The sequence below is a fragment of the Tachysurus fulvidraco genome, chromosome 6 (genome assembly GCF_022655615.1).
Source record: "Tachysurus fulvidraco isolate hzauxx_2018 chromosome 6, HZAU_PFXX_2.0, whole genome shotgun sequence".
Lineage (NCBI taxonomy): Eukaryota > Metazoa > Chordata > Actinopteri > Siluriformes > Bagridae > Tachysurus > Tachysurus fulvidraco.
In genome coordinates this window covers 21,613-46,480 of record NC_062523.1, presented here as the reverse complement: position 1 = coordinate 46,480, position 24,868 = coordinate 21,613, and the positions used below count along the sequence as shown (strand labels likewise).

At 39.2% G+C, this 24,868-nt stretch overlaps 1 protein-coding gene, 1 long non-coding RNA gene and 1 other non-coding gene across 3 annotated transcripts; all 3 read right to left on the bottom strand.

Moving 5' to 3' along the window:
• Positions 1-547: 547 nt before the first annotated feature.
• On the bottom strand, positions 548-4,582 carry LOC125141366. Its single transcript, XM_047814522.1, has 9 exons — positions 4,536-4,582; positions 4,337-4,409; positions 4,219-4,250; positions 3,942-4,060; positions 3,810-3,846; positions 3,365-3,558; positions 1,402-3,055; positions 1,156-1,222; positions 548-873 (listed from the first exon to the last, which is right to left on the bottom strand). Exons 2-9 carry the CDS (start codon positions 4,380-4,382, stop codon positions 776-778), a joined length of 2,247 nt encoding a protein of 748 aa, XP_047670478.1. The 5' UTR covers positions 4,383-4,409; positions 4,536-4,582; the 3' UTR covers positions 548-775.
• Positions 4,583-13,180: 8,598 nt separating this feature from the next.
• Positions 13,181-18,968, bottom strand: LOC125141383. The gene is made up of 3 exons (XR_007140752.1): positions 18,830-18,968; positions 18,258-18,405; positions 13,181-13,521 (listed from the first exon to the last, which is right to left on the bottom strand). It is a non-coding gene; the product is annotated as an uncharacterized LOC125141383 (long non-coding RNA).
• On the bottom strand, positions 16,972-17,045 carry trnai-aau. The gene has a single exon. It is a non-coding gene; the product is annotated as a tRNA-Ile (tRNA).
• Positions 18,969-24,868: the final 5,900 nt, after the last annotated feature.

The following is a 24,868-nucleotide window of genomic DNA, read 5'->3' as shown; positions in this document are numbered from 1 at the left end:
CAAACAATCCCAATCTTATCTGCTTTCGGCTGATTGTTGACTCGGTCTGGGACCTGATCAAGGCTGTCTCTATGGCAACTTGCTGTGTATCGCTATGACAATCTTGCGGACTGAGGCACCGAGATTTGATGCCGGGAGCAACGACTCTCCAGGCCTACACACTTACATACATACACACACGCACATGTTCAAAGATATGCATTCACCCCTCACCCCCATCCCAGGCCTTCGCCGCTTTGTACAGCCAGTCTGACAAGCGGGTCTGTGACCAGCGCCGTCCCTGTCTTCCTGTCCTGTCCCCCCCTTGTCATATTGTATGTATTGTATGTATGGACAGGTTGATGGCTAATTTCGCTGGTTCCTGTGACAATAAAGGCTACTACTACTACTACTAAACACAGCAAAATGAACTAATAGATGTGAAGTCTTACAAATCTGTATAAAGTGATTTCAAAATGTGTAGAATAGAATGTAGAATGAAAGGATAAAAGTTAGATAAAACCCAGAAAAACACATTATTATAATAATCCAATATACACAAAGCCAGTTGTTTCATTATTGATTTATTTATTGTTTGTTTTTAGTTATTTGTTGTAAATGTGTCTGGGATATTTTTGTTTGGTTCTTTTTTCTGTTTGAGTTTTAAATTGTTTTTAATTTGATATATTTCGTTTTGGGGTTATTTACATTTGTTTCTATTTTCTGTCTCCGCCATCGGTTACTATGGTAACCTGGTTTACAGTCACCAGGCACAGGTCTACACTGACCAGTTTCTTCAGTGGGTTGAAGAGTTGAAGAAGGTCTTGGAGAAGTCAGACAAGAACCTGCCCAGCATCCTGCGAGCTTTCTTGAAGACCAGGTTCTTGTGTGAAGCTGGAAAGTAGAAAAAGCAGTTTTCAGCAAAATGACAAAACCTGCTGCTTAATCTGATTATCAGGAACAGATGAGAACTAAAACTCTTAAACATGATCATTACGCACATTAAAAATCATCAGTTAATGTCATAAACAAACACGATCGTTATCATCATTAGTTCCAATTTAAACCACAAGATACAGGATGCTGATGAAGGTCAAAATATGTGTTTTACACTAAAAAGACAAGTGGTGTAAATCTGGTCAAAAATAACAGGTTCATTTTGTTTTAACAACTTACCGTCCTGGAGATTTGCAGAAGCAGAAGGGCTTGGAACTCTGCGCCGCTTCTTCTGCTTCTTGGGATGCTGAGAATTATGAAGATAAAAAGACAAAGTAGGAAACGTACGACTAAGATGATTAATGACGTTCAGTAAGAATGTGATTAATGCTGTAAAGGTCACTGATGTTTACAATAAACCATTAAATTATCAATAACAGAAATAAAATCCTAGAACCAGATAAAAACATTTAGGGTCCTGCGTACCTTAACGACTATGGTCCTGCTCGTCTTCACCACAAAGCGAACTCTAGACCTCCTTTTCTTCTCCTGATCCTCAGCTGCATGTTCGGAGCGTTCTTCAGTTATATCGATGACATTTAGCACATTCTGCAGTAAAGCCTTGGTGGACTCCTCTACAAACCTGTAAACAAGCTCAGAGGGAAACTGCACATAGTGTAACATGCTGTTCCTTCTCAACAGAAGAGAATCTGAGAAACTCCGGCCAATGTCCAGCTTGTGAACGGAGCTTTCCTCACTGATGTGGATGGGAACGGCACTGTCCTCATCGCTCTCCGAGAGTGCTGATGCATCTGTCCTTTTATCATCAGCAGCACTTTTATTGAAGGAAGTGAAGAAAGACTTCAGCTGATTGCGCACCACAGTGAAAAGGTGCAGAGGAACGTACGGACTCTTCTGGCTCGAAGGCAGAGACTCGCTCTCTAAATCTATAATGCTCTCTTCCAGACCTGGCAGACTCTGGAGATTTGGGGAAAAGTCTGAGTAGCTCTTTGTGTAGGGAGCATTAACATCACTGACATGAGCTTCACCTACCTGAGCTTCCAATCCGTTTTCTGTGTCAGATATTCCGATCTCCTGAGCTACTCCACTGATCACCTTGTTTATGCTACCAGAAGCTATGTGATCCAGATCTACTGCTGCTGTTGATGATGGCATTGTGCTGGTACCTGTGGCTTTTGTACCGATTAAACCTGTGGAAATGTGTGAAGTTAACCTCTTTACCAGGATATCGCTCGCAACTTGAGTGGCTTTACCAAGGAACTGTTCAACATCAGCAGATTTCTTTATGTTCTCCGTGATGATGTCGCGCTCAGCGTCAGTTTCGGTACAGACGTCCAAGAGCGTCTTGCTTTTCTCTGAAATTGCTTGCTTCCGCTCACAGATGAACGTAAACACCCGCTTGTGGATGTCCATGTGGATCCTTTGAGCAAAAGAGAGGAACTTCTGCTCATGTTCTGGACCAGACTGGTCAGCATCGCTGCAACTGACAAGTATACAAAATAATTTCTGTAGAATTTCCATGGCTGTGCTCTTGGCCAGCTCCATCAGGAAATTCGGTTCTGTCTCAATGGCGGCAGGGACAGAAGTTTGAGACGACACTGAGGCAGCGATTTTTTGCTCCGTTTCCAGAAGAACTTCACTGACCACATGTGAGGCTTTGCTCATAAACTGATCACTGAAAGGACTCTCAGTTTGTGGAGGTTCTGAACCACAGCTTGGAGTCTCCACTTCAGTTGTCATGGAGCTGGAGTCAGAAGTCGTGGATACGGTAAACCACGAAGAAGACCTAGTGGTGGAGACAACTTTTTCCAAGCCCTTCATTATTTTATGGACTTCCAGGAGAGACTTTAACGACATTACTGATGTCTCTCCTCCAGGCCTGTGGAGTGCTTCAGAGTGATACAGGGATAGGATCCTATCACAGATCTCATTAGTGCATGAAACACTGAGATCATCTATCTGTGTGATCGGATCTTCTGCAGGTGATGACGCACTTTCAGAGCAGCTCGGCTTCTGTCCTGCTGCCGTACTCCGGATCGCTTCCAGCATCGCACCTTTAATTTCAATGACAATTCTCTGACCAAGATGACAGATAAAATCAGACACCTGCATAGGGGATCTTTATACACACACAGGGAAGAGGGAACAGTAAAAGGAATTAATATTTATATTTATAAATAATATTAATCATGTCAATGCACATATGAACTGAAATAAATAAATGCAAGTAAAATAGCACAATGTTAAATTCATTTTCTCTTTTTAAACACCCAACTGATCCAAAACACAGAAAACCAGTGTGATTATCCTTCTAACACAACGCTCTTGAATCCTGGATCCTGATTACTCTGGTGTTGATTAAACAGTAAATTATTGATCCTTGTGAATATTAAGAGTAAAATCTGAGCAGCAGGTAGATAAAGTTTACCTTTGAGCCGAGGCGTCTGAGGCAGGGCACATGCTTGATTTTGACTTGGCCATCTTCTTCAGTTTGTCGTTCGCCTCGAGAATCGCTTTGATCCCGAAGCTTTTGCTGAGAGGCTTCAATAAACGCCGTACAACAGCAGAAGAGACCGCCGTCACAATTTTAGTGCAGGTGGCAGCAAACTCCAACCTTGTGACCTTTTAAGGTAAAAGAAATAAATCTGAAACATGATCAGTGTTTAACCAAATGGTGTTTAACTCTGCTGTGGTTGATGTTGTGATTACAACATCATCAGTTAACACTTCATATAACAGCAAATAACTGTTTCTGGCATTAATAAAGTAAATAAAATATTACACATTACACTGATTCATCTCTTCATTGGCCAGAACATATCAGCTCATTCTCATATTTACAACCCATTTGTTATTCGATATTCTCCACTCACCTTCTTCGTCATGCCCCTGCTCAGAGCCTTCCATTCCCTTTAAACACACACAAAGTGTAAATCAGCATCTAATCATTTATTCAAGTGTAAATAAACTGAATAAAATGTTAAAGAGTCAGAGTTCGATCATACTCATCACTCAGACGAAGAACCAGGTCCATAATGTCCCTGAAACATTTTGGTCTCTGGTCAGATGAGGTGCTCATTGTGGACCCTCCACCTGCTCCAGTTTGTCTCTTCTTCTCAATCATCTATAAAGAGCACATCAGTGTCAGTGCTTTAACTTAGAGTTTTTAATAATTACAACAACCACCATAAATATTAGCACTCATCCTTTTTTAGTCCTAGAATCAAATGGATTAACATCCAGTTTACGCTCGCACTGATTCACATGAACCTGACTTCATACCTGGGTATGAATTTTCTCCTGAGTTGCTTTATCTACAAAAACACAAACAGATCTGTTTGAACACACAATGGGGGTAAAGTGAAGTGTATAAAGTGTTCGAGTGGCTTCATTAACATACCATGTTTATGCTCAGGTCTGGACTCGCCTCGTCTCCTTTTAAACATGTTTTAGACCAAAAGCTTCTAAATGATCTTTTGAGCAAATAAGAAAATATTAACATGAAGAAGAGCTACCTTCAAATTATAATAATAATAATAATAATAATAATAATAATAATAATAATAATAATAATAATAATAATGAGGATTGTAGTTTACCTGTCAAGCGATTTGTGTAACACAGTAAAATGACGTGAGTAGAATTAGAAGTCGAATTTAGTCGAATCTCCTCACGTGATTCTATCGCGTTCACCCCAGTGACGTCACTAGCACTATAGGTTATATATCAAAATATAAATCGAAAGCGGAGACATTGTCCGTCAATCATTTGGCGCGAGAGCCAATCACGTTACGACTTTACTGCACCGTCAGCCAATCACGTACACTGTCATCTGTGACTAACGCTGCTGAAGCGAGAGGCAGTTTATAGCCGCAGCTGTAATGAGCGAAACTCCGAACTATATAATTCTTATTTCTTTTATTATTCGTTATTTCCTTTATCATTAATTATGTTTACCTTCTGCTCTGTGTTTATGTTCTGTAAAGCTGCTTTGTGACAAAGTCTATTGTAAAAAGTGTTATACAAATAAACTTGTGTTGAATTGAATTAGGGTAAAAAATCACTGACTTTTAAAGTAGAAATTAATCATCAAATGATCATTTTCTGGTGCTATTATGGAAAATAATGTATAAAATTGTGTGTATGTATGTATATATATATGTTTATACATTATATACCATTTTTTTTTTATTTTATACCAATTTTATACATTATCTATCTATCTATCTATCTGTATATACACAATATACAATTTATATATGAAATAAAATGATTAAATCTTTCTTCATTGCCAGACAGTGACACAATAATGTGCCTTTAACTTCAAGCTTTTAGTAAATTTATCTGGTAGATTTTTTATATTTATATCTGGTCTTATTTTGACCATAATGATTAAAATGTACTGAATTGTAGCACAAATTAATTCTCAGTCCTATGTAAAGAGTTTTGGTTCCAGACCTTTTACAGTTTGAGTTGTCTGAGTACTCTTAGGTCATAACATCATATCTGTTCAGTGTGGGTTATTATTCAGTAAGAAATGAAACACAACAGAGCTCAGTTTACAGCCCAGTTACACCACAGCATGTTCAGGCCCACTACGGTCAAATGGTCAATACAACAGAGACAAATGCAGCCATTATCTTTTAATAGTATATATGAAAAAGCTTTTAAGTTTATTTGTATAGCGCTTGACATTGACATTGTCTCAAAGCGGCTTTACAGAACATAATCATAGAACAAAAGGTTATTATAAAGAATAATATAAAGATTAATATAATACAAACTTCAAGATTAATATTAGATAGATTTAAACAAGCCCGTGGGGGAGGGGGGGACTTTGTTTCGTACAAATCCCCCCACCCCCACTGCCAAAGGTCCAGAAATTAAGTCGTTTTTTTTTCATGTGATTATTGTCATCATTGTTTTAATCAATGCTTGTGACAAATATTCTGGGTTGCTGTTTCAAATTAATATGATACACACACACACACACACACACACACACACACACACACACACGTGTCCAGCTACAATAATGTGTGTGTGTGTGTGTGTGTGTGTGTGTGTGTGTGTGTGTGTTGCGCGCGTGCAGTTCAGAGACAGTTCTCGCAATACACTTTTCAAAGCATCGCCTCTGAATGATGTTGGGGGGGTTATATATATATATATATTTTACCCACTCAGTAGTCTACAACATGGGCGAGGCTAGCCCCATAGGATTGCTTCAGCCTCAGCACCCCTAAAAAGGAGCTCAGCCTCAGCACCCCAAAACATGGAGTAAGAAATGTTATTATTCTAAAATTTTTTGTTAGTCTTTTACAAGGTTAAATAATGTCCACAACACTCCGTAGTTTGTCTTTAGTCCAGCGAGTCGCCGCTGCTGTGGCGTAGGGTCAGGGGTCAGGGGTCAGGGTACACCGGCATAGCAGACTGTAGCACACGCCGTTTCCCAGCTCACTCAGCACAGCGTTCCCACAGTGACGTCACACCGAGGCTCCGAGCGCGAGTCAAAAAATGAACCGATTTTCAGTGAAGCTTTGTATCGAAGCTTGATTCGTTCTGGCAAAATCACGTGACCAATGACGTCCGAAGCTTCGTCTCACACACACCCACGTGACCGCTTCGTTATCTGATTCAAAGGTTTAAAATCGTACGCGGCAGCGCGCCCTCGTGTGTTGTATTGGAGTATTACATGGAATCTATTACTGTATAGCGAGTTTAGGAGAGTTTATTGTCGCGATTTGTCAATGGAGCCTGTTACAAAAAGATCGCGTTCTGAAATGTGGGAACACTTTCATCTGATTTCGCCCAATAAGGTGGATATAGCCTATATGCCTTTGTTGTGAAGCCTATATTTATAACTTCACTCATCATTGGGCAATTATACGATTAATGTCATATATATTTATTGTATAGTAGTAATAAGTTGGAAAATGAAAAGGAATGCAAGGAAAAGCCTTTTGTGCATTTTAATACAGTGATCTTTTTATAAATGGTTCACACTTTGTACTTTTGAGACAAGTTCTATCCTTAATCTGTTTTCAGGTCCAGTGTTTGATTTGCTCCCAGCAGCTGGTCTATAATAATAATAATAATAATAATAATAATAATAATAATAATAATAATAATAATAATAATAATAATAATACATCATCCATGTTGAGGCATTTTCGTGCAAATCATGACAGAGCCAGATCCTCTGTCCAAGATGTAGACAACAGCCCAGGTTAAAGCCTACTATTCACTTGCTTCAGTGAAATTCAGTTAAAATAATTAACTGATTTAAAAGTGCTGCTGTTATTTTATTATTATCAAAATAGGAACACAGTCTCTCTCTCTCTCTCTCTCTCTCTCTCTCTCTCTCTCTCTCTCTCTCTCTCTCTCTTAATTTCAATTTAAGTGTGCTTTATTGACATGACAAAAACTGTACATTTGTACTGTATTACTTGTATTACAACTGTATTACCAAAGCATTTGCAGCTGCATACAAACAGTACAAATAGTACAAATAGTAAAAAAAAGTTAAATTTAAAGTACATTGTGGATAATTAAAAGTAAAATAGTAAATTGTAGAAATACAATAAGAACCTACATTATTGTATTTAATATATTGATTCATTTATTTATTAATCTATCCTTAATTTGTCAATCCATTAATTTTTGCTTTTAAAATGAACACGTTTGGTTGTGGAACATTCTGTGATAGCACTTTCACCAGCAGAGGTCCTCATCGAGCTCTGATTTGAAAAGCTTTGAGTACTGAACCTTTTCCCGATACAATTGGGTTGAAAGCTTCACTGCTTCAAGAAAGCTTCACTTCACCATCACTATACCCAGCGTGAAATAAAAATAAATTTTTATTTATTTATTTTATTTAACCTTTATTTAACCAGGTAGAACTCACTGAGATTAAAATTCACAGGAGTGACCTGTGCAAGATGAGAAGCAGTACTTACACAATACAAAGAAAGTTTTTATGTTATATAGTTATTACTAGATCTATCCTTGAAAGGTTATACTATGCTTCTCAGTCTTTAATTGTGAATCAATTAAAAAACCAACTATTTGGAACGTAGTACATACTAAACCAGTTAAGTATAAAGAATTCAACAAATAAGACAGTGGCAACAAGCCCACCAAAGCATAACCTCCATTTTGTAATAAAATTATATATTATTTTATTTAATAATAGTCCATTAATATGGATTTTAACCTAGTTGTTTCTAAACGGATGGTCATCGTGCCTCCTGCGGAGTTGCCAGATGGCACAGAGGGCAAGCCACACTTTTGACATTTTATTAACTATGCCTATATAATTTATTGAATGTAATCATCAGAGAAAAAGACTACAAACCAACATAACTTATCAAATCATTGCATAAAGCATTCTTTTGTATTATTTCATATGTATGGTTTGTAAGTTTGAAATTGTGGAAGGGGACACAAACTAGGATGCACATTGCATACTGCCAGGGGGTCTCATGCTGATACAGTTTTAGAACCACCTAATGTCTACCACATTCTGAAATAGTGATGATGACCACTGATGAACATTCAGACTGCCATTAAAATCATCTCCAGCTTAATCTTTTTTCTTACTGTACATTAGAGATGCTCGAATCATAAACGTCACCCGAATCGGCAGCTTCGATATCATTTAATTCTTTTTTAATGAATGCTGTTTTAAATGAAGTTCATTTATTAAAAAAAAACAAAACAACAATATTATCATATGTCTAATATCCACCTCCGACCCACCCGTGATTTATTAAAATGCACGTTATTTCTTATTAGGCGAGCCCATCCCGTGAGTTACCTACAGCGCACGCGATAGGCTCATTTCATTGGTAGGCCAAACCTTTTATACAGTACGTGTAAATTGACATAGCCTATAAAAGGACATGTTTAAACTTCTGTAAATGGGAAAATTGGGAACAATACATTTGCAAACATAATTATTGTAAATGTGTCTGTCAATACCATTATTTGATAAATAATCCAGTACATGGGCTGGATGGTAATAATACACAAACATATTATTTCAGTGAAATGCTTTATCAAAGTATTTACGTGAAATGACCTCTATGAGGCGTAACGTTACAGGCCCTATCACAGGTCAAACGGACGTGGCGTATGGCGTATGCTAGCACTTAAATTGGCGGTTTCTTGGCACGGTCTCTCAACTTTTACAAGATGTCTTTGGGAACAACTTACACATTGAGGAGGGGTACGTTGTCAGCTGTACTTCGAGAGGATGATATAACAGTGGGCAACTTGGCGAGGATTTTTAAGGTTTGTTCTAGTTAAACTGTTTTAATCATCGATAACCTATAAACGTCCCCCTCCCCGTTGCTAATGAAATGTGTAGCAATCAGCATAAATTTCACTTACGCAAATTGATTTATACAAGAGATAAATTACATATATTCTCAGCCATAAATCTATTTACATGTTTGTGACTGTGAAAGTACTTATAAACTTGAGATTGTTCAGTCCCCATAGACAATATTGCATATTACATTTACATTATGTGACAGACCCCTTATCCAGAGTGACGTACATAAGTGCTTAAATCTCTAACACTGAATACATTAATGCTGGTTCACTAGGTTACATACTTAAGATACCATGAGTTTAAAACATTTGTTCAAAGTTACAATGAAAAAGTGTCAAAGGTTATTTTTTTTTTCTTCTTAAATGTAAAAGATAAGGAAAGAAGTGCTAGTTGTAGTGCTTCCTGAATAAGTAGGTCTTCAACCGCTGCTTGAAAATAGCCAGTGACTCAGCTGTCCGGACCTCTATGGGAAGTTCATTCCACCACCTTGGTGCCAGAACAGAGAAGAGTCTTGTAGTAAACTTGCCTCTTACCCTGAGAGATGGTGGAACCAGTCGAGCAGTGCTGGTAGATCGGAGGTTGCGGGGTGCAGTGCGAGGAATGATGAGGGCTTTGAGGTAAGAGGGAGCTGGTCCATTTTTGGCTTTGTAGGCCAGCATCAGTGTTTTGAATCGGATGCGTGCAGCTACCGGAAGCTTAAGATTAAAATCTTTTAATATAAAAAGTGACATATAAATGAATTTTTTATGTACAACTTTAAAAGATTTCATTGGCTAAATGCTAAGAATAATATATATACAATTTCTTTAAAATCAAAATCCAGTAATCATGTAGGACTTAAACAAACCAACTGTTTTGTTGGTTAAAAGTGTTAATTACATTCAATATAATTATTGTATTGTATTGTGATTGAACTGTTCTCTTGATTTCTCTGTAGGTAACACAATCAAGTGTTTACTTGACCAGTGACCAGCAAGTTTCACTTTTTCCATCCTCATCTGGATTCTTTAGTAGTTTGGATCTCATGACTGGTGGAGGAACCTTCCAGGTGATGGGGGATGAAATGTGTGGGGCATTACCAAGCCCAGTCACAAACCCATTTCACCCAAACCCTGGTCAGAGTCGACCTCATTTTAGTTTTTCAAGATCATCCACTGCTACCACTGCTGCTGCTTGCACACCCCATCCTGCAACTAATCAAAAAATCTACCAAAGGTAAGGTGCATTTTTGAGTCTGTTTTTAATGTTTTACTTTTTTAATTTAATGTTTTCACAAAAATCCAATCTCTTTTTACTGACATTCTTCCTTTAATACTTTGTGGAACCTCTGTTTGACAAGATGATGGCTCTGAATCTTCTGTAACCAGTAATAGTTGTAATGTGTCTGTCTGTGTTTTCCCCTTGTTTCTGTCTGCCGTCTCTCCCTGATGTTAATTGTTGACCCCGCCCACCTATCTGTTACCATGGACACTAATTACATTCATTCTCTTCCCCAGGTGTTTTGTCTTAGTCCTTGTCTGTCTCTGTTTTGTGATTGGTTCTCGTTCACCATATATACTCTGTCTGTTCACTTCAATGTTGTTGGTCGTTGTTGGTGTGTGCATGTCCATGTTCCCGTTTCCTGTTTGTTCCGCGTTGCCTGCCTGTTTGTTTGTGTTTTGTTTATTAAAACCCGTAAACTGCATTTGGATCCTCACTCGCCTGTGTCTCACCGTGTCACCCCGTGACAATAGTATACCATACATATTTATTAACACAAAATAATAGAAAATGGCAGAAGCTACAAAACCAGAAACCAACAATTAACCTAAGATGGTAAAAACTGACAAAAATATTTACCGTAACAAGACAAATGAACATTAATGGACTAATTAAAATAAAACGCAGATGAGAACTATGAGGTGCTGAGAAACAGGAACTCAGCTTTAAAATAAGTTCAACAAAACTGGTAGATACTGTATGACACACACACACACACACACACACAATTTTTCAATAATGTGTTGTGTGTGTAAAAGAAACACATTATAAGAATCTACGAGTCTGGTTTCTAGCATGCAGAAATGAAGTTAGCTGATATCGTTCATTTCTGTTGCAATTTTAAAGCACTCCAAATGTCTGTGTTTAGAATATTCAAACATCTGTTAGACACAATGTTGATGCACAGAGACAGTCCTATTGTGAACTATATGATCTGTCCTGTTGCCATGTGCTACATATAAGCCCATGTAAACATGGAGAAACCACATGTTTTAGATGTTACAGTGGCCAGTTTTTCACAATTACAAGATTTTGCTGTTGACTTTAATTATTCTTTATTTTGTTGCCAGATGGAAAAAACAGATAGCCACAACATAAAGGATGCCGAAAGCAGAATATGTGCTAGTTAGCAAGATCTGTAGTTGTTCACATTGACCAAAACTTGAAAAGGTGTTTGTTATCTGCAGTGACAGACACTAACTTTCAGATGAGATTGGATTTCTCAGAGGACAATAAAGTTTGACAAAAAACAGTTAGAAATTCCTATGTATGGGACTATTTTTTCTGGAGGTAGTTATAGAAATTAGTTTTACAGACGTAAAGTACTTTTTTTGAAAAACCCATTAATGCAAAATCACTGATCTCAGGTGATAAGAATTGCAACTCAAATATTGTTTAGAAAACAATGTCTAAATTTGGTTTGAGATTCTTACATCTGTTAATTGTCTTTCAACTGTTAAAGGCAAGCTAAAAGACTCAAGGAATCGGAGCTCTTAAAAATAATTGACAAAATCGAGGAGGTCCTTCTCGCATCTGAAGGGTTACCAGCTGTGTCAGCCAATCTCAGGGAGCTCTCCAAGCATTCTGAGGGCCTCACAGAACAGCAAAGTGAGATATTGAAGACCTCATTTAGGTGCAATGTATGCAGAGGCAAGTAATCACCTAGTCATCAGACAGACATGTAACAACAGTAGTCAAAATTTGAAGTGTATCAAAACCATTTTATGAAAGTTTGTGTACCAAAATGTGTACCTGTTGTTTTCTTAGGACAACGTTGTCCTTTCAGTTACCTGGATCATGAGTCTGACACTTAGGCATTATTTTCCTGAAAGTGTTTAAGCCAGCACTAGCAGTTATATTAGGATTTTAAAGTGTTTTTACAAACATACCTTACAAAAACCATTACTGGTTGTATATCTTAAGACAAACACATGGCACTGATTTTTTTTTTAATTCAAGTGCAAGTTGTTTACAGTTGAGACATACATTTTAGTCTGGGACTACTTAAAGGAGTAGTTCACCCAAAAATGGTCCACATTGACTTATCCATAGTAATTTTTTTCCTACTATGAAAAGACAATGGGCGCCATTTTAAGGGTGGACTACTCCTTTAAACACTGTATGGGAAACTGCCCCTTAGTGTTATCACATATAGTATTATTATTATCACATTTCTGTAATATTTTTTACAGGACTGATGAACAGTCCTATGCTGGCATGCTGCTGTTGCAGTTTGGGTGGTTGTCGAGAGTGTGTCAACGCTATACTCCACGAGGGTCAAGGATGTGTTAAGTGTCGGTCTCCAATTACAGAGAAATCCCTGGTGGCTGTAGCTGGCCTCTCTGTAGTTTTGAATGTAATTAGGGCCATAGAAGAGCAGTACACTTCTGTATAAATGTGTGTATGCATGTTAAAGATATAGTGCATGTTTCAAATGTTAAAAAAGTTAATGCACAATAAGTCAAGTTTAAATAGTCCTGTTATTTATTTTTTGGTGGCTGGCCACTTTAAAGTTTTAAATCTAATAAGGCCCGCAGAAGTTTGTTATATAGTATAATGAATGTTCAAATGTACGGCCAGAAGAAAACTTAATATAACTGCATTGTTCTTTTATTATTTCTTCTTCTAGTTCTTTTACACATTGCATGCTACAGTTTACGATAAAAAATAAAAAACATCAGATAAGTTTTGTCTGTAAGTGGTACGATATAAAGCATCTCTATGCACATCTTGGTATGGTCTGTAATACTCATTTACAGTGTAGTTCAGTACATTATCAAGGTCAAAATTCAGTGCATTAAACTCTGTCTCTACCTTAATTTTGTCCTCTTCAGACTGAAATGGATCGATGCCAAATGCTGATGGAGTAATCAAACTGTGTCCCATTTCCTGTCTGTATAGGTCTGCAGCTTCTGAGGCCCTTGGCAGCAGTTGCTCTGAAATTCTTCTCTTGCAGCCATCTCTGGTCAGCAGATTAGGAATGCCTTTGCCTATTAATAGAAACATTTGAATTATAAGAAAATATGTAAATAAATACTGATCATACTTTAAGACCTTCCTACCAGAGTTTAGGTCCTGCCTAGCTTCAACACCTACTGTAACTGTCATTTTCATGTAATTTTGAAGAAATAATTTCAAGAAGGCAGCTGAAAAAATACTAACCATTTCAATGCAAATGATTCAACTGAATTTAATCATTTACATAGTTTAGGTTTACAAAGAGCTCAAATAATGTGTGTACGTGTTACAGTTTTTTTCAATCGCTAACGAGCGCTTACTTATACTTAAGATAATTTTACTAAACTCTTAACACAGACTTACACCTACAAAACACAATTGGCCAAATTGATCATTTTCCTCTCAAAAACACATTTTGTTAAATATATACTAACTCTCCATTTCAAAACAGAACACATCTTTCTCTGCACACACTAACTTTACCGAAACACTGGAAATCTGACTCAAAATGAAATTATTCTGTCAAAGAATAACACTTGTTTTCACTTCACAAGGTAAATGCAGTCAATCAAAGTACACCAGGTTTCAAAATACTGGCTATTGTTGACATTAGAAAAACTGCATAGACTTTTATGTTTCAGGTAACATGCAATCCACCTTTTACACAAAATGTCTTAGATGGGAACTGTATGTCCACATGTACAGTAATGTTCACATTCAGATGCATTCCAGTAAAAAGCAAATCAGTTATTTTTTCTTTACTGTTTACTAAAGGAGGTACAGTAGAAACACAATATACAGTTTTTTTCAGATGCTAACAAGCGTTTTTCAAAACTCTAAACTCAAAACTCTAAGCGTATTTTCAAAACTCAAAACACAATTAGCACATCATCAGCCTTTTGTGGCCGTACCTTTCACACATTTCATGTCCTTTTCACACAATATGCAATCAGTGAACACATTTCCACAATGCTTACATTTTCTTAACAGACAAGCTGTACTGCACCTCCCAACAAAATTATGGATTGTTTTTGTAATATTCACGAATGTTAACACACAACATCCCACAATAGCAAAAACAATATTCCAAACCTTAGATACAGTATAAAAACTTCTGCTTCTGCAATGATATCAGTTCAAAAACAATATATCTCAGCTGATAATAAACAATCACCTCCATTATTCGCATCTTTCAACAAACCAACAGGTAAGTATTGCATTTTACATGGAATGTTTTTTTTTTTTTGCTGTTTTGTCTTTTGTTTTTCAGAATGACTTATATAATTGTGTATAAAAGCAAAACAGTAAAAAGACCAGATAACTGGTAAGTCTCTTCCTTCCACCCTACATTACTGTATACCATACTGTACTGTAACCTATTACTGTGTACGTTACGTACTTGCAAAGTGCAAAGCTTATAGAACCTGGACATATTGTCGTCATAGCTCCTTGACTCTCTCACTGTTCCTCTCAAAGGGAACAGTGTAGAGCTGCTTCATCCGCACTCTGTGTTTGGACAATGTCCGTGTAATGGTTGTGAGGCTGATGCTGTTGACCGCCTCAAATTGGGTTGCACTCTTTCACCAGCCTCTCTTAGTGAGAGACCGTGGTTGATTACATGGTCAATGATAGTGGCACGAATTTCACCACTGACTACTGTTCTTGCAGCCCTTGGAATGCCACCACCACGTATTCTTACACCTCTATCTTGCCCTCTCCTTCGGCCTGCTCCTCTTCCTGCATCTGCACCTCTCACTGCACCTGCACCTCCTACTGCACTTCTCACTGCACCTCTCACTCCACCTGCACCTCCTACTGAACCACTCATTGCACCTCTCACTGCACCTCTCCCTGGCCTTGCATCTCTCACTGGAGCTGGTCTTCTCCCTGGGCCCCTTCCTCTTCCACGTCCAGACATTACAGTGTTTGTCTTTTTCTGTTTCCAAAAACATCACTCCTCAAAGTCCTCATTTTATAGTAATAGAAACCCCTGCCACTGACTGGAATCAGCTGTGATTGGCCCAATTCACCCAACATAAATCAGCTGTGTGTCAATTATTCAATTGTTTGTTTATTATCAGCTGAGATATATTGTTTTTGAACTGATATCATTGCAGAAGCAGAGGTTTTTATACTGTATCTAAAGTTTGGAATATTGTTTTTGCTATTGTGAGATGTTGTGTGTTAACATTCGTGAATATTACAAAAACAATCCATAATTTTGTTGGGAGGTGCAGTACAGCTTGTCTGTTAAGAACATGTAAGCATTGTGGAAATGTGTTCACTGATTGCATATTGTGTGAAAACGACATGAAATATGTGAAAGGTATGGCCACAAAAGCCTGATGCTGTGCTAATTGTGTTTAGAGTTTTGAAAATGTGACAACTGTTTGGACAAACGCTTGTTAGCGACTGAAAAAAACTGTAATGTTCTCCTGCATTAGTGTTTATGTATGTAAGTTTAATAATAACTGCCAATTCATATAATAGTTATATAGAAATAATTATAATTTAATTCATTCATATATTAAATGATGGCAAAAGGGTGGCAATTTTGTCTGTAAAATCCCTTCACTGTGAACTGCTTTCACTTGTTTTTACTAAGTGATACAAGGGGAGTGGCTGATCTCACATGTAAGATTGGATACACAGTATCTTGTCAACCCATCCTCCATATCCAAAGCCTCCTGGTCAACCATTTGGATGAGTGCAGACTTTATTGGATAATTGACCCGCTTATTTACTTCGGCCCATATTCTCTCTACAGTATGGTTCTGTTGAGTAAAAGTTCATTCCCACAATGTAAAGCATAACTCAAAACTTATACAGTATAAAGTACAAAACACTTTCATGTTACAATGTTAGATTTAAAAAATGTTAGTAAATGAACCAAGCATGAGCAATACTTCTACAGCATTTATTGATCTTAGTTTTTCTTGTTTACTAATTCATTATTCAGATCAAAGTCGTATTTGTTAACATTAGTTATTTAACTGTGAACTAGCATGAACAATGAATAACTATTTTCATTAACAAAGATTAAATATAGCTGCAAGCAGCAATACCAGGGTCAAGCCCAACAAGGGCAGAAAAGGAAATTAACAGGAGTTTTGGAAACCAGTTGAAAAACTTAGGAATACCTCATAAGTTATCAGCAAAAATAGCTATGTTTCATATATTTGTACCTGTATGTGGCCCTGAGATAAAACTGTACATGCACAAGTCATAACTGTGATGACATTTCCCAAGCATCACACTAGTACACCAAAGTTTATTGAAGATGCAGCCCCGTATCCATGAACATGCTTTACAGCTGTTCCTTCAAACCATGGTGGTCATTTTGTATTTAAAATGATAATATTTTATAAACAGATTTTACCACTTAATATTAAAAATATTTATACCACAATACATGACATTTGAGCAGCATCAGGTTGAGAAGTGAACTGCCAGAGTCATGTCACTGCAGAACTCTTGGAAAATGGCCCGTACAGGGGTCGAACCCGCGACCTTGGCGTTATTAGCACCACGCTCTAACCAGCTGAGCTAACCGGCCAAATCATGCTTAGCTAGAACGCTGCGAGGTAGAAGGTAGCCTAAATGGCTCGATATAAGCTTTGGTATTTCACCCTTATCGGTGAATGGAATAATACCTACTCAGGATTTTAAACAGTCAAAATCTCACAATGCACGCCGAATTACTTCAGACATTGGACCCCAAGAGAGCAAAAGAAGGTTTGAAGGACAATGATTGATATTGTTACAAAGAGTGGTCACACTTCCACCATCGGGTCTAAAAGGCTTCTCCAAACAATAGACAATAGTAGACAATAGTAGACAATTAGACTGAGCAATCAAATAGCTTCACAAGACATATTTTGGAAGTGGGAGAAACAAGCTACAATGCCCATGTAGAAAGAGATACAATAACATCCCCTGGTAAAAGCAAACATTTGTTATCATCAGGTCTGAAAGTCCATGCACTAACCAGTTGAGCCCAACAGCCTTGTCATGCTTAGCTGGAACCCTGTGAGGTTGAAGCTAGCCTAAATGGCTGGATTTAAGATTTGGTATCTTTCGCTTAACAATGAATGGAATAATATTTACTCTGGATTTGAAACATGGCAGTCAAAAACTTGATATTGTTACAAAGAGTGGTCACACTTCCACCATCGGGTCTGAAAGTCTTCTCCAATCCAACATGTAGACAATTAAACTGAGCAATCAAAGAGCCACAGCTTCACAAGACTTACCTCGGGAGTGGAAGAAACAAGCCACAAACCTTATGCAAAAAACAGTCTAAGTGGTTTTACTCAATGGTTGCTTGGCTACTCCGTTTGGTTGCTAGGGAGTGAATTGCTCTTTACTCATGATAATACTCCAAGCCACAAGTGAAATGATCCAACCACCGTGTCTCTATGATGTTCTGATGCAGATATGTTTTGCTAATGGTTGCTAAGGTGCCTCTGCTTGGTTGCTAGGGAGTGAATTGGCATCCGTCAGTGTTTATACTTATAAAAATATACTAATATAATTATGCTGTAATAAATGCATTGCTCATGTTAGTTAACACTAACTAATGTTGACAAATGACACCATATTGTTAAGTGTTACCAAATTAATAAATTAAGTATTGTTAATTTTTAATTTATGTTAGCTAATGCATTAACTAATGTTGACAAATACAACCTTACTGTTACCAATAGCTTATACAGAATAGTACATATGCCATAAAAATCTGTGAAAATAATTAATCATTCAAGGTCACCTTAGTTGATGTTGTCTGGATGTAAGGCAGTCGTTGCTGGTTATGCCTGTATTCTGCTAAGATGTCTTGCATGAAGAGGGTTAGATAAAATTCTCTACCATGTTCCACTCTGACCTGATCCCACATCCCATGGGAAAGGACAGCATTTCTAAGAAAATAAAATATAATCAAACTTTGAAGTTATGTCACAACCGAGGATGGAAGGAGACAGACCCGTATGCAGGATAGCTTCAAATGAAAGGGGTTTAATAAATAATGAAGACAAAGACATAAAAGACGATAATTGAAACAATACAAATGACACTTAACAATGACTAGACATGACGAAGGGTAAACGTAACTAATGATTCCGCGCTGCCTTTGGCAACGTGGCTCACTTAAATATAAAAAGACAATGATGACACAATAAGGATCAGGAGTGGAGATAGGGAGGGGCAGACGAAGGCGGGGCAGACACATGACGAGGAAGGTAAACAAAGGCACATGGCCAACAGTTCAGGCTGAGTCCTGACAAGTTATCATTTAGTGCACCAAAAATATGGTAATATTAGAGCAGAAAATTTTAGTCTTACTTGTACACCTCTTCATAAATTGTTAAATTGTTTTTTATTGCCATGGTGGGACGTCCAACAATTTTTTTGCTGAAGCTATCAATGGCTATGAAATGGGTCACACCAAACATGCAAAGCTTTTCATTCTGGTCCATATGCAGTTTGTGACCCACATACTCTGCATTATATGGAACAGGGTTTAAATTACATGCACCCTGAAACAAAACAAGGGTTAATTAGGTTACATATAGAAAGTATTCAAGTCAAGTCAAGTCAAGAAGCTTTTACTGTCATTACAACCATATATAGCTGTTGCAGTACACAGTGAAAGGTGACAACGTTTCTCCAGGATCAGGGAGCTACATAAAACAAAGACAGGGCTTAGCCACATAAAGTGCAACTGAGTAACCTGGTGCAAACAGTGCAGGACAAGACAAACAAGACAGTGCAGGACAAGACAGTGCAGACAAAAGTTACAAGACAGTACAAAAAGTACAAAAAAAATGCAATACACAAAAGACAATAAACAGTAATGGAAACAGCGCCGACCGACCGGTGTGTATACTGAATGTTCAAACAATATTTGGTGCAGTAACATTAGAATGAACACAGTTTCTTAGCAGCAGGTCCTTTGGATAATATATAGAGTTGTGCAAAAAACAGCAAATGACTTAAATATTGTATAGTATGTGCGTAATGGCTGAGATATTGTACAATATGTGCAAAAACAGCTGAAATGTTGGACAGTTTGTGCAAAAACAGCAGAAAAGTGTGCAAAACAGTGTGTGTGTTTTGTGAGGGTCTGTGCAGTCCATACAGATGATGTGTGTGTATGTTGTGCTCAGTATAGTACAGTTCAGTTATTGAGAAGTCTGATGGCTTGTGGGAAGAAACTGTTACACAGTCTGGTCGTGAGGGCCCGAATGCTTTGGTACCTTTTTCCAGACGGCAGGAGGGTGAAGAGTGTGTGCGAGGGGTGTGTGGGGTCATCGGCAATGCTGTTGGCTTTGCGGATGCAGCGTGTGGTGTAAGTGTCCATGATAGAGGGAAGAGAGACTGCAATGATCTTCTCCGCTGTCCTCACTATCCGCTGCAGGGTCTTGCGATCCGAGATGGCACAGTTCCCAAACCAGACAGTGATGCAGCTGCTCAGGATGCTCTCAATGGTCCCTCTGTAGAACATGGTCAGGATGGGGGGAGGGAGATGTGCCTTACTCAGCCTTCGGAGGAAGTAGAGACGCTGCTGGGCTTTCTTGGTGATGGCGCTGGTGTTGAGTGACCAGGTGAGGTTCTCCGCTAGATGAACACCCAGAAATTCAGCCCTTGGTTTTAGAAGAACTGGTGTAGAGAGACTATGGGGCAGTTTCCCAGACAGGGTGTAAGTGTAGTCCCAGACTAAAATGCATGTTTAAGCTCTCTTAACTGAAAACAGCTTGCACTGAGAGTTAAAAATATATCAGTGCCATTCTTTTGTCTCACCAGTAAGTATGTTTGTAAAAACTACTTAAAAATCCAAATATATCTACGGTCTTGTCCGGGCTTAATCTAAAACTTGTCCAGAAAACCTTCAGGAAATGACCCTATACCTACCCTTTGCCTATGTCATTTTCACCTGTATGTTTTATACATCTACTTTGGAAAGTTAAATGCTAAGCTAAATACACACTGATGTATGATTATGTAATTTTTAATAATGAAGGTGCTAACACATGATAATTATGTATGTTTGTGGTAAATAATGTACTCTGGCACATAAGTCTACCTGGCATCGAGGCTGGTGATATGGTTCATGCATCTGTGCCAATGTCTGCCCCACTCGAACCTCTGATGCATGAACTCCTTGTGCAGCAAGGTAGCTTGTCATCATTTTATGTCCGTAATATGGTCCAGGCTGTACATAACAAAATGTTAAAATTAACCTTACATGTAAACAGGATAACAGCACATAATGAATATGTAAACCTTTCTTTGGTTTTACCTACATAACTTATTTGGAAAAACTGCGAACCATGTAATAAACATAAGGTCTTGTTTATAAGACTATTATATGACAGAGCATGCCAAACTAAAGTGATTCACACTACAATCTAAAGAAGTAAACTATTAATTTAATATGATTGTATAAGCCAGTATTTTATCACTACAGTATCATACAGTTAATAATTTATTTATTAAATATTCTGTCATTTTGATCCAGTTCTTACAGTATCAAGTACAGTATTGACATTTTAAGTTACCTACATAAATGTTTAAAAATTAACGTTATACAGTAGTATACGGTAGTAACTTACTATGTGTAACTTACTTCTCACGTCTACAACAGCTTGTGAAACCGCCAACTCCAGTTCATCTTCGGAGATACATTTTCTTTTAAGGCCTCTTTCAGAGCGGAATTTCCGTATAGATGGCGACGCGGCAAGATGGCGGCGCGGGGATCTGCTGCGACCACTCCGGGTCCCAAAAACAGTGTGTGTGTGCATGTCTGTTAGTCTTGTCCCTCCGTTCCCGGACCCATCAATAAATTACCAAGACAACTGGAAATACATTTACTATCGACAGAGCCTCCTAGAAATCGGCAGCACGTACAAACAGCTGTCACTGGAGACCACCGAAAGGCTAAGGGACCTCTGTTTGCTGTGGGAGCCGAACCCCCAGACCACGGACTCGCCTATTGACACTATCAGACCAAAGCAGTGACGCCGGCGGTGTGAGAGGAGACAGAAGCACGGAAAGCGTGGAGGTATACGAGCTAGGCTAAAGGCTAGCCCCACCAGACCAGCGATTCCATCGATTATGCTCTCTAACGTTCGCTCTCTGGAAAACAAACTGGACTTAATCCAACTCAGTCGCTCAACATACCGCGAGACAAGGGATTGTTGTGTGTTTGTTTTCACTGAGACATGGCTGAACAACAACATATCGCCATTCAGCTACACGGGCTAGCATGCTATCAGTCAGACAGGAACAAAACACTGTCTGGTAAGTCAGGTCTGGTAAGACTGGTGCAATAACACTGTGGTGGTAAAAACTCACTGCTCATCACTGGTGGAGTTTATGTCTGTAAAGTGCCGACCATTTTATCAGCCAAGGGAGTTTAAAGCCATCGTTATTGTAGCGGTGTACATTCCCCCGTGTGCTAATGCTAAGGACGCGCTGTACAGCGGCATTACTGAACTTCAAACACACAGCCCCGATGCCTTTTTCATAATAGCCGAAGACTTTAACCACGCCAACTTAAAGACAGTGCTGCCGAAGTTCTACCAACATGTGAACTTTGGAACAAGGGGAAATAATATACTGGACTTGGTTTACACTACAGTGAAGCATGCATACCGGGCTGAGCCCCGCCCCCATCTCGGGTTCTCAGATCACATATCTGTTATGCTAATCCCTGCATACAGACCACTACTGATACGCACAAAACTGGTTCAGAAACTTATCACAGTCTGGCCAGAGGATGCCACCTCAAAACTCCAGGACTGCTTTCAGTGCACAGACTGGAATATGTTCAGAGAGGCAGCCACCTACAACAACCGCACAGATCTGCAGGAGTACACTGAAACCATGAGTGCATACATCAAAAAGTGCATTGATGACATCACAGTAACCAAGACTATCACCAGACTGGCAAACCAAAAGCAGTGGATGACAGCAGAGGTTTATGAGCTGCTAAAGACCAGAGATGAAGCTTTCAGGTCAGGAGATAAAACAGCAAGAGCCAGTCTGTCATGGGGCATCAAAAAAGCGTAATGGACATATGCAGATAAAATCAAAGCCACTTCACAGACAGTAGAGACACAGAGCCTGTGGAAAGCCATCCGAGCCATCACGGACTACAAGCCTCCGCCACAGGCCTGTGAAAACAACACATCACTCCCTGACACACTGAACCTTTTCTACTCGTGGTTTGACATGCAGAACACCACACCTGCACAAAAACAGCCCACATCGCCCAACGACCAGGTGCTCTGTCTCTCTCCAGCTGATGTAAGGAAAACTCAATCCAGGATTAACCAACGCAAGGCTGTGGGCCCTGATGGTATACCAGGCAGGGTACTGAGAGATTGTGCGGCACAGTTGACTGACATCCTTACGGATATCATCTTTAACACCTCACTGAGCCAAGCAGTTGTCCCCACATGTCCATGACCATCATACTGGCCCCAAAGAAATCACCTGTGTCCTGCTTGAATGACTACCATCCCATAGCACTGACTCCAATCGTGATGAAGTGCTTTGAGAGGCTAATCATGAAAAACATAACAACCAGTCTCCCTAACACCCTCGATCCACTCCAGTTTGCATATCGCCAGAACCGATCCACAGATGATGCAATTGCCCTCAGCCTCCACCTAGCTCTCACACACCTTGAAAACAAAAATTCCCATGTCAGAATGCTGTTCATAGACTTCAGCTCAGCATTTAACACAATCATCCCACAACAGCTCATTCAAAAACTGCAACTGCTGGGCCTTAACAACTACCTCTGTAATTGGATCCTGGACTTTCTGGAAGACCACAGTCAGTGCTTATCGGACAAAAAACATCGAGCACTACAACACTGAGCACAGGCGCGCCACAAGGCTGTGTGCTCAGCCCACTGCTCTTCACACTGCTGACACACGACTGCACTGCAAAGTTCAGCTCCAATCGCAAATGAATCAATGTTTATTCATTCGATAGGGCATGGAAACACAAAAGCATGCAAATGCAGGGATATATCCGATCGTGCGTTCCGTGAACGCGGCCAACAAAGTCCCGAACTGGCGAAAGGCAGTTCGTGTAGATAATAATCCACAGGTACGCTGGAGGAAGCGCAGCGTAGAGCAGAAGCTTAGTGGCGTGTTGCATCCAGTGAACTCCATACAAACAATAACGAACAAAGGGTATTGTTGGGCTTGTGGTATATATGTGTGGGGGGTAACGAGCATCAGGTGAACCAAATCAGTAGACTGGCGAAGGTCTCCATGTGGGTGGGGCTTGCACGGTGGAAGAAGCAGAGAGCTCCCTGACAATCAGCAACAACGATGAAACTCACTATAGAGAGGAAGTGGCTCAGCTGGGTAAATGGTGTTGTAACACCTCCTTTGCTTTAGATGTTACTCTGAGGGGTTCAGAAATTTGACCTGTACTGATACACCTTCATAAAACAAATGAACTTTTACAATCATTTTATTTTTAATCTGCAAGTGCCCACACACCCGCACCCCCAGACAATGAACAAACCCAAAAGCAAGCGTTGGCCCCCTCTTCCTTTTCCCTCCAAGTCAATGAGTCCATATTCAGTTTTTCTGATAAGTCATAATGTTCGTGGGATGAGATGAGCTTATTTGAGTGCGATGCAATGTTTTTAATCCCCTGATCCGTAGTGAAAGAGACAATTGTGACCCAAGACAAGAAAAGTAATCAAAAAGTCCGGAAGACAGGAAGCAAGCTGGAAAAAGACAGGAAGCAAGCTGCACACAGGAAGCAAGCTGCACACAGGAAGCTCTCGCATCTTCCAATTTATATGCCTGGGTGAGTATTTTTTTATTCAATTTCGAGTTATCTTGAGTCTACACTTTAATTCTTGACAAAGTATTTACTTGTCCCGCAGCATCAGCTTTTAGCCAGCGAGCATAACTAGCTTGTTAGCTCGGCTATGGCTAGTACAAGCTCTCGCATCTTCCACATTTTCATTTCATAGACTGGAGTGAGTGGCAGGGAGTTGACCTGCTCAGTCCAGTGGCTCGCTCCCACCCTGCTCTCCTCCATGTCCTTTCTCATCTTTTAGAATCAAGTGATATACAATAAATAAATAAATAAACAGGTTAAATAGTCCGCATCTAGCCGGCTAGCACAACTAGCCTATTAGCTCGACTACCGCTACTACAATCTGTTGTACTTGCTCTGTAACACCATGCCGGTTACGTCTCTGCCTTTGAGTGCAGGTGAGGACGCATTGGAGCTGCACTTGGTAGAACTCCAGCTGGTTGCTGTGGAGAAGCAGATCCGCGAACTACAGGTGAAGCAGGCCGAGCTGCGGGAGCGGAAAGCCGCACTGGAAGCTCCCCGGTCGGT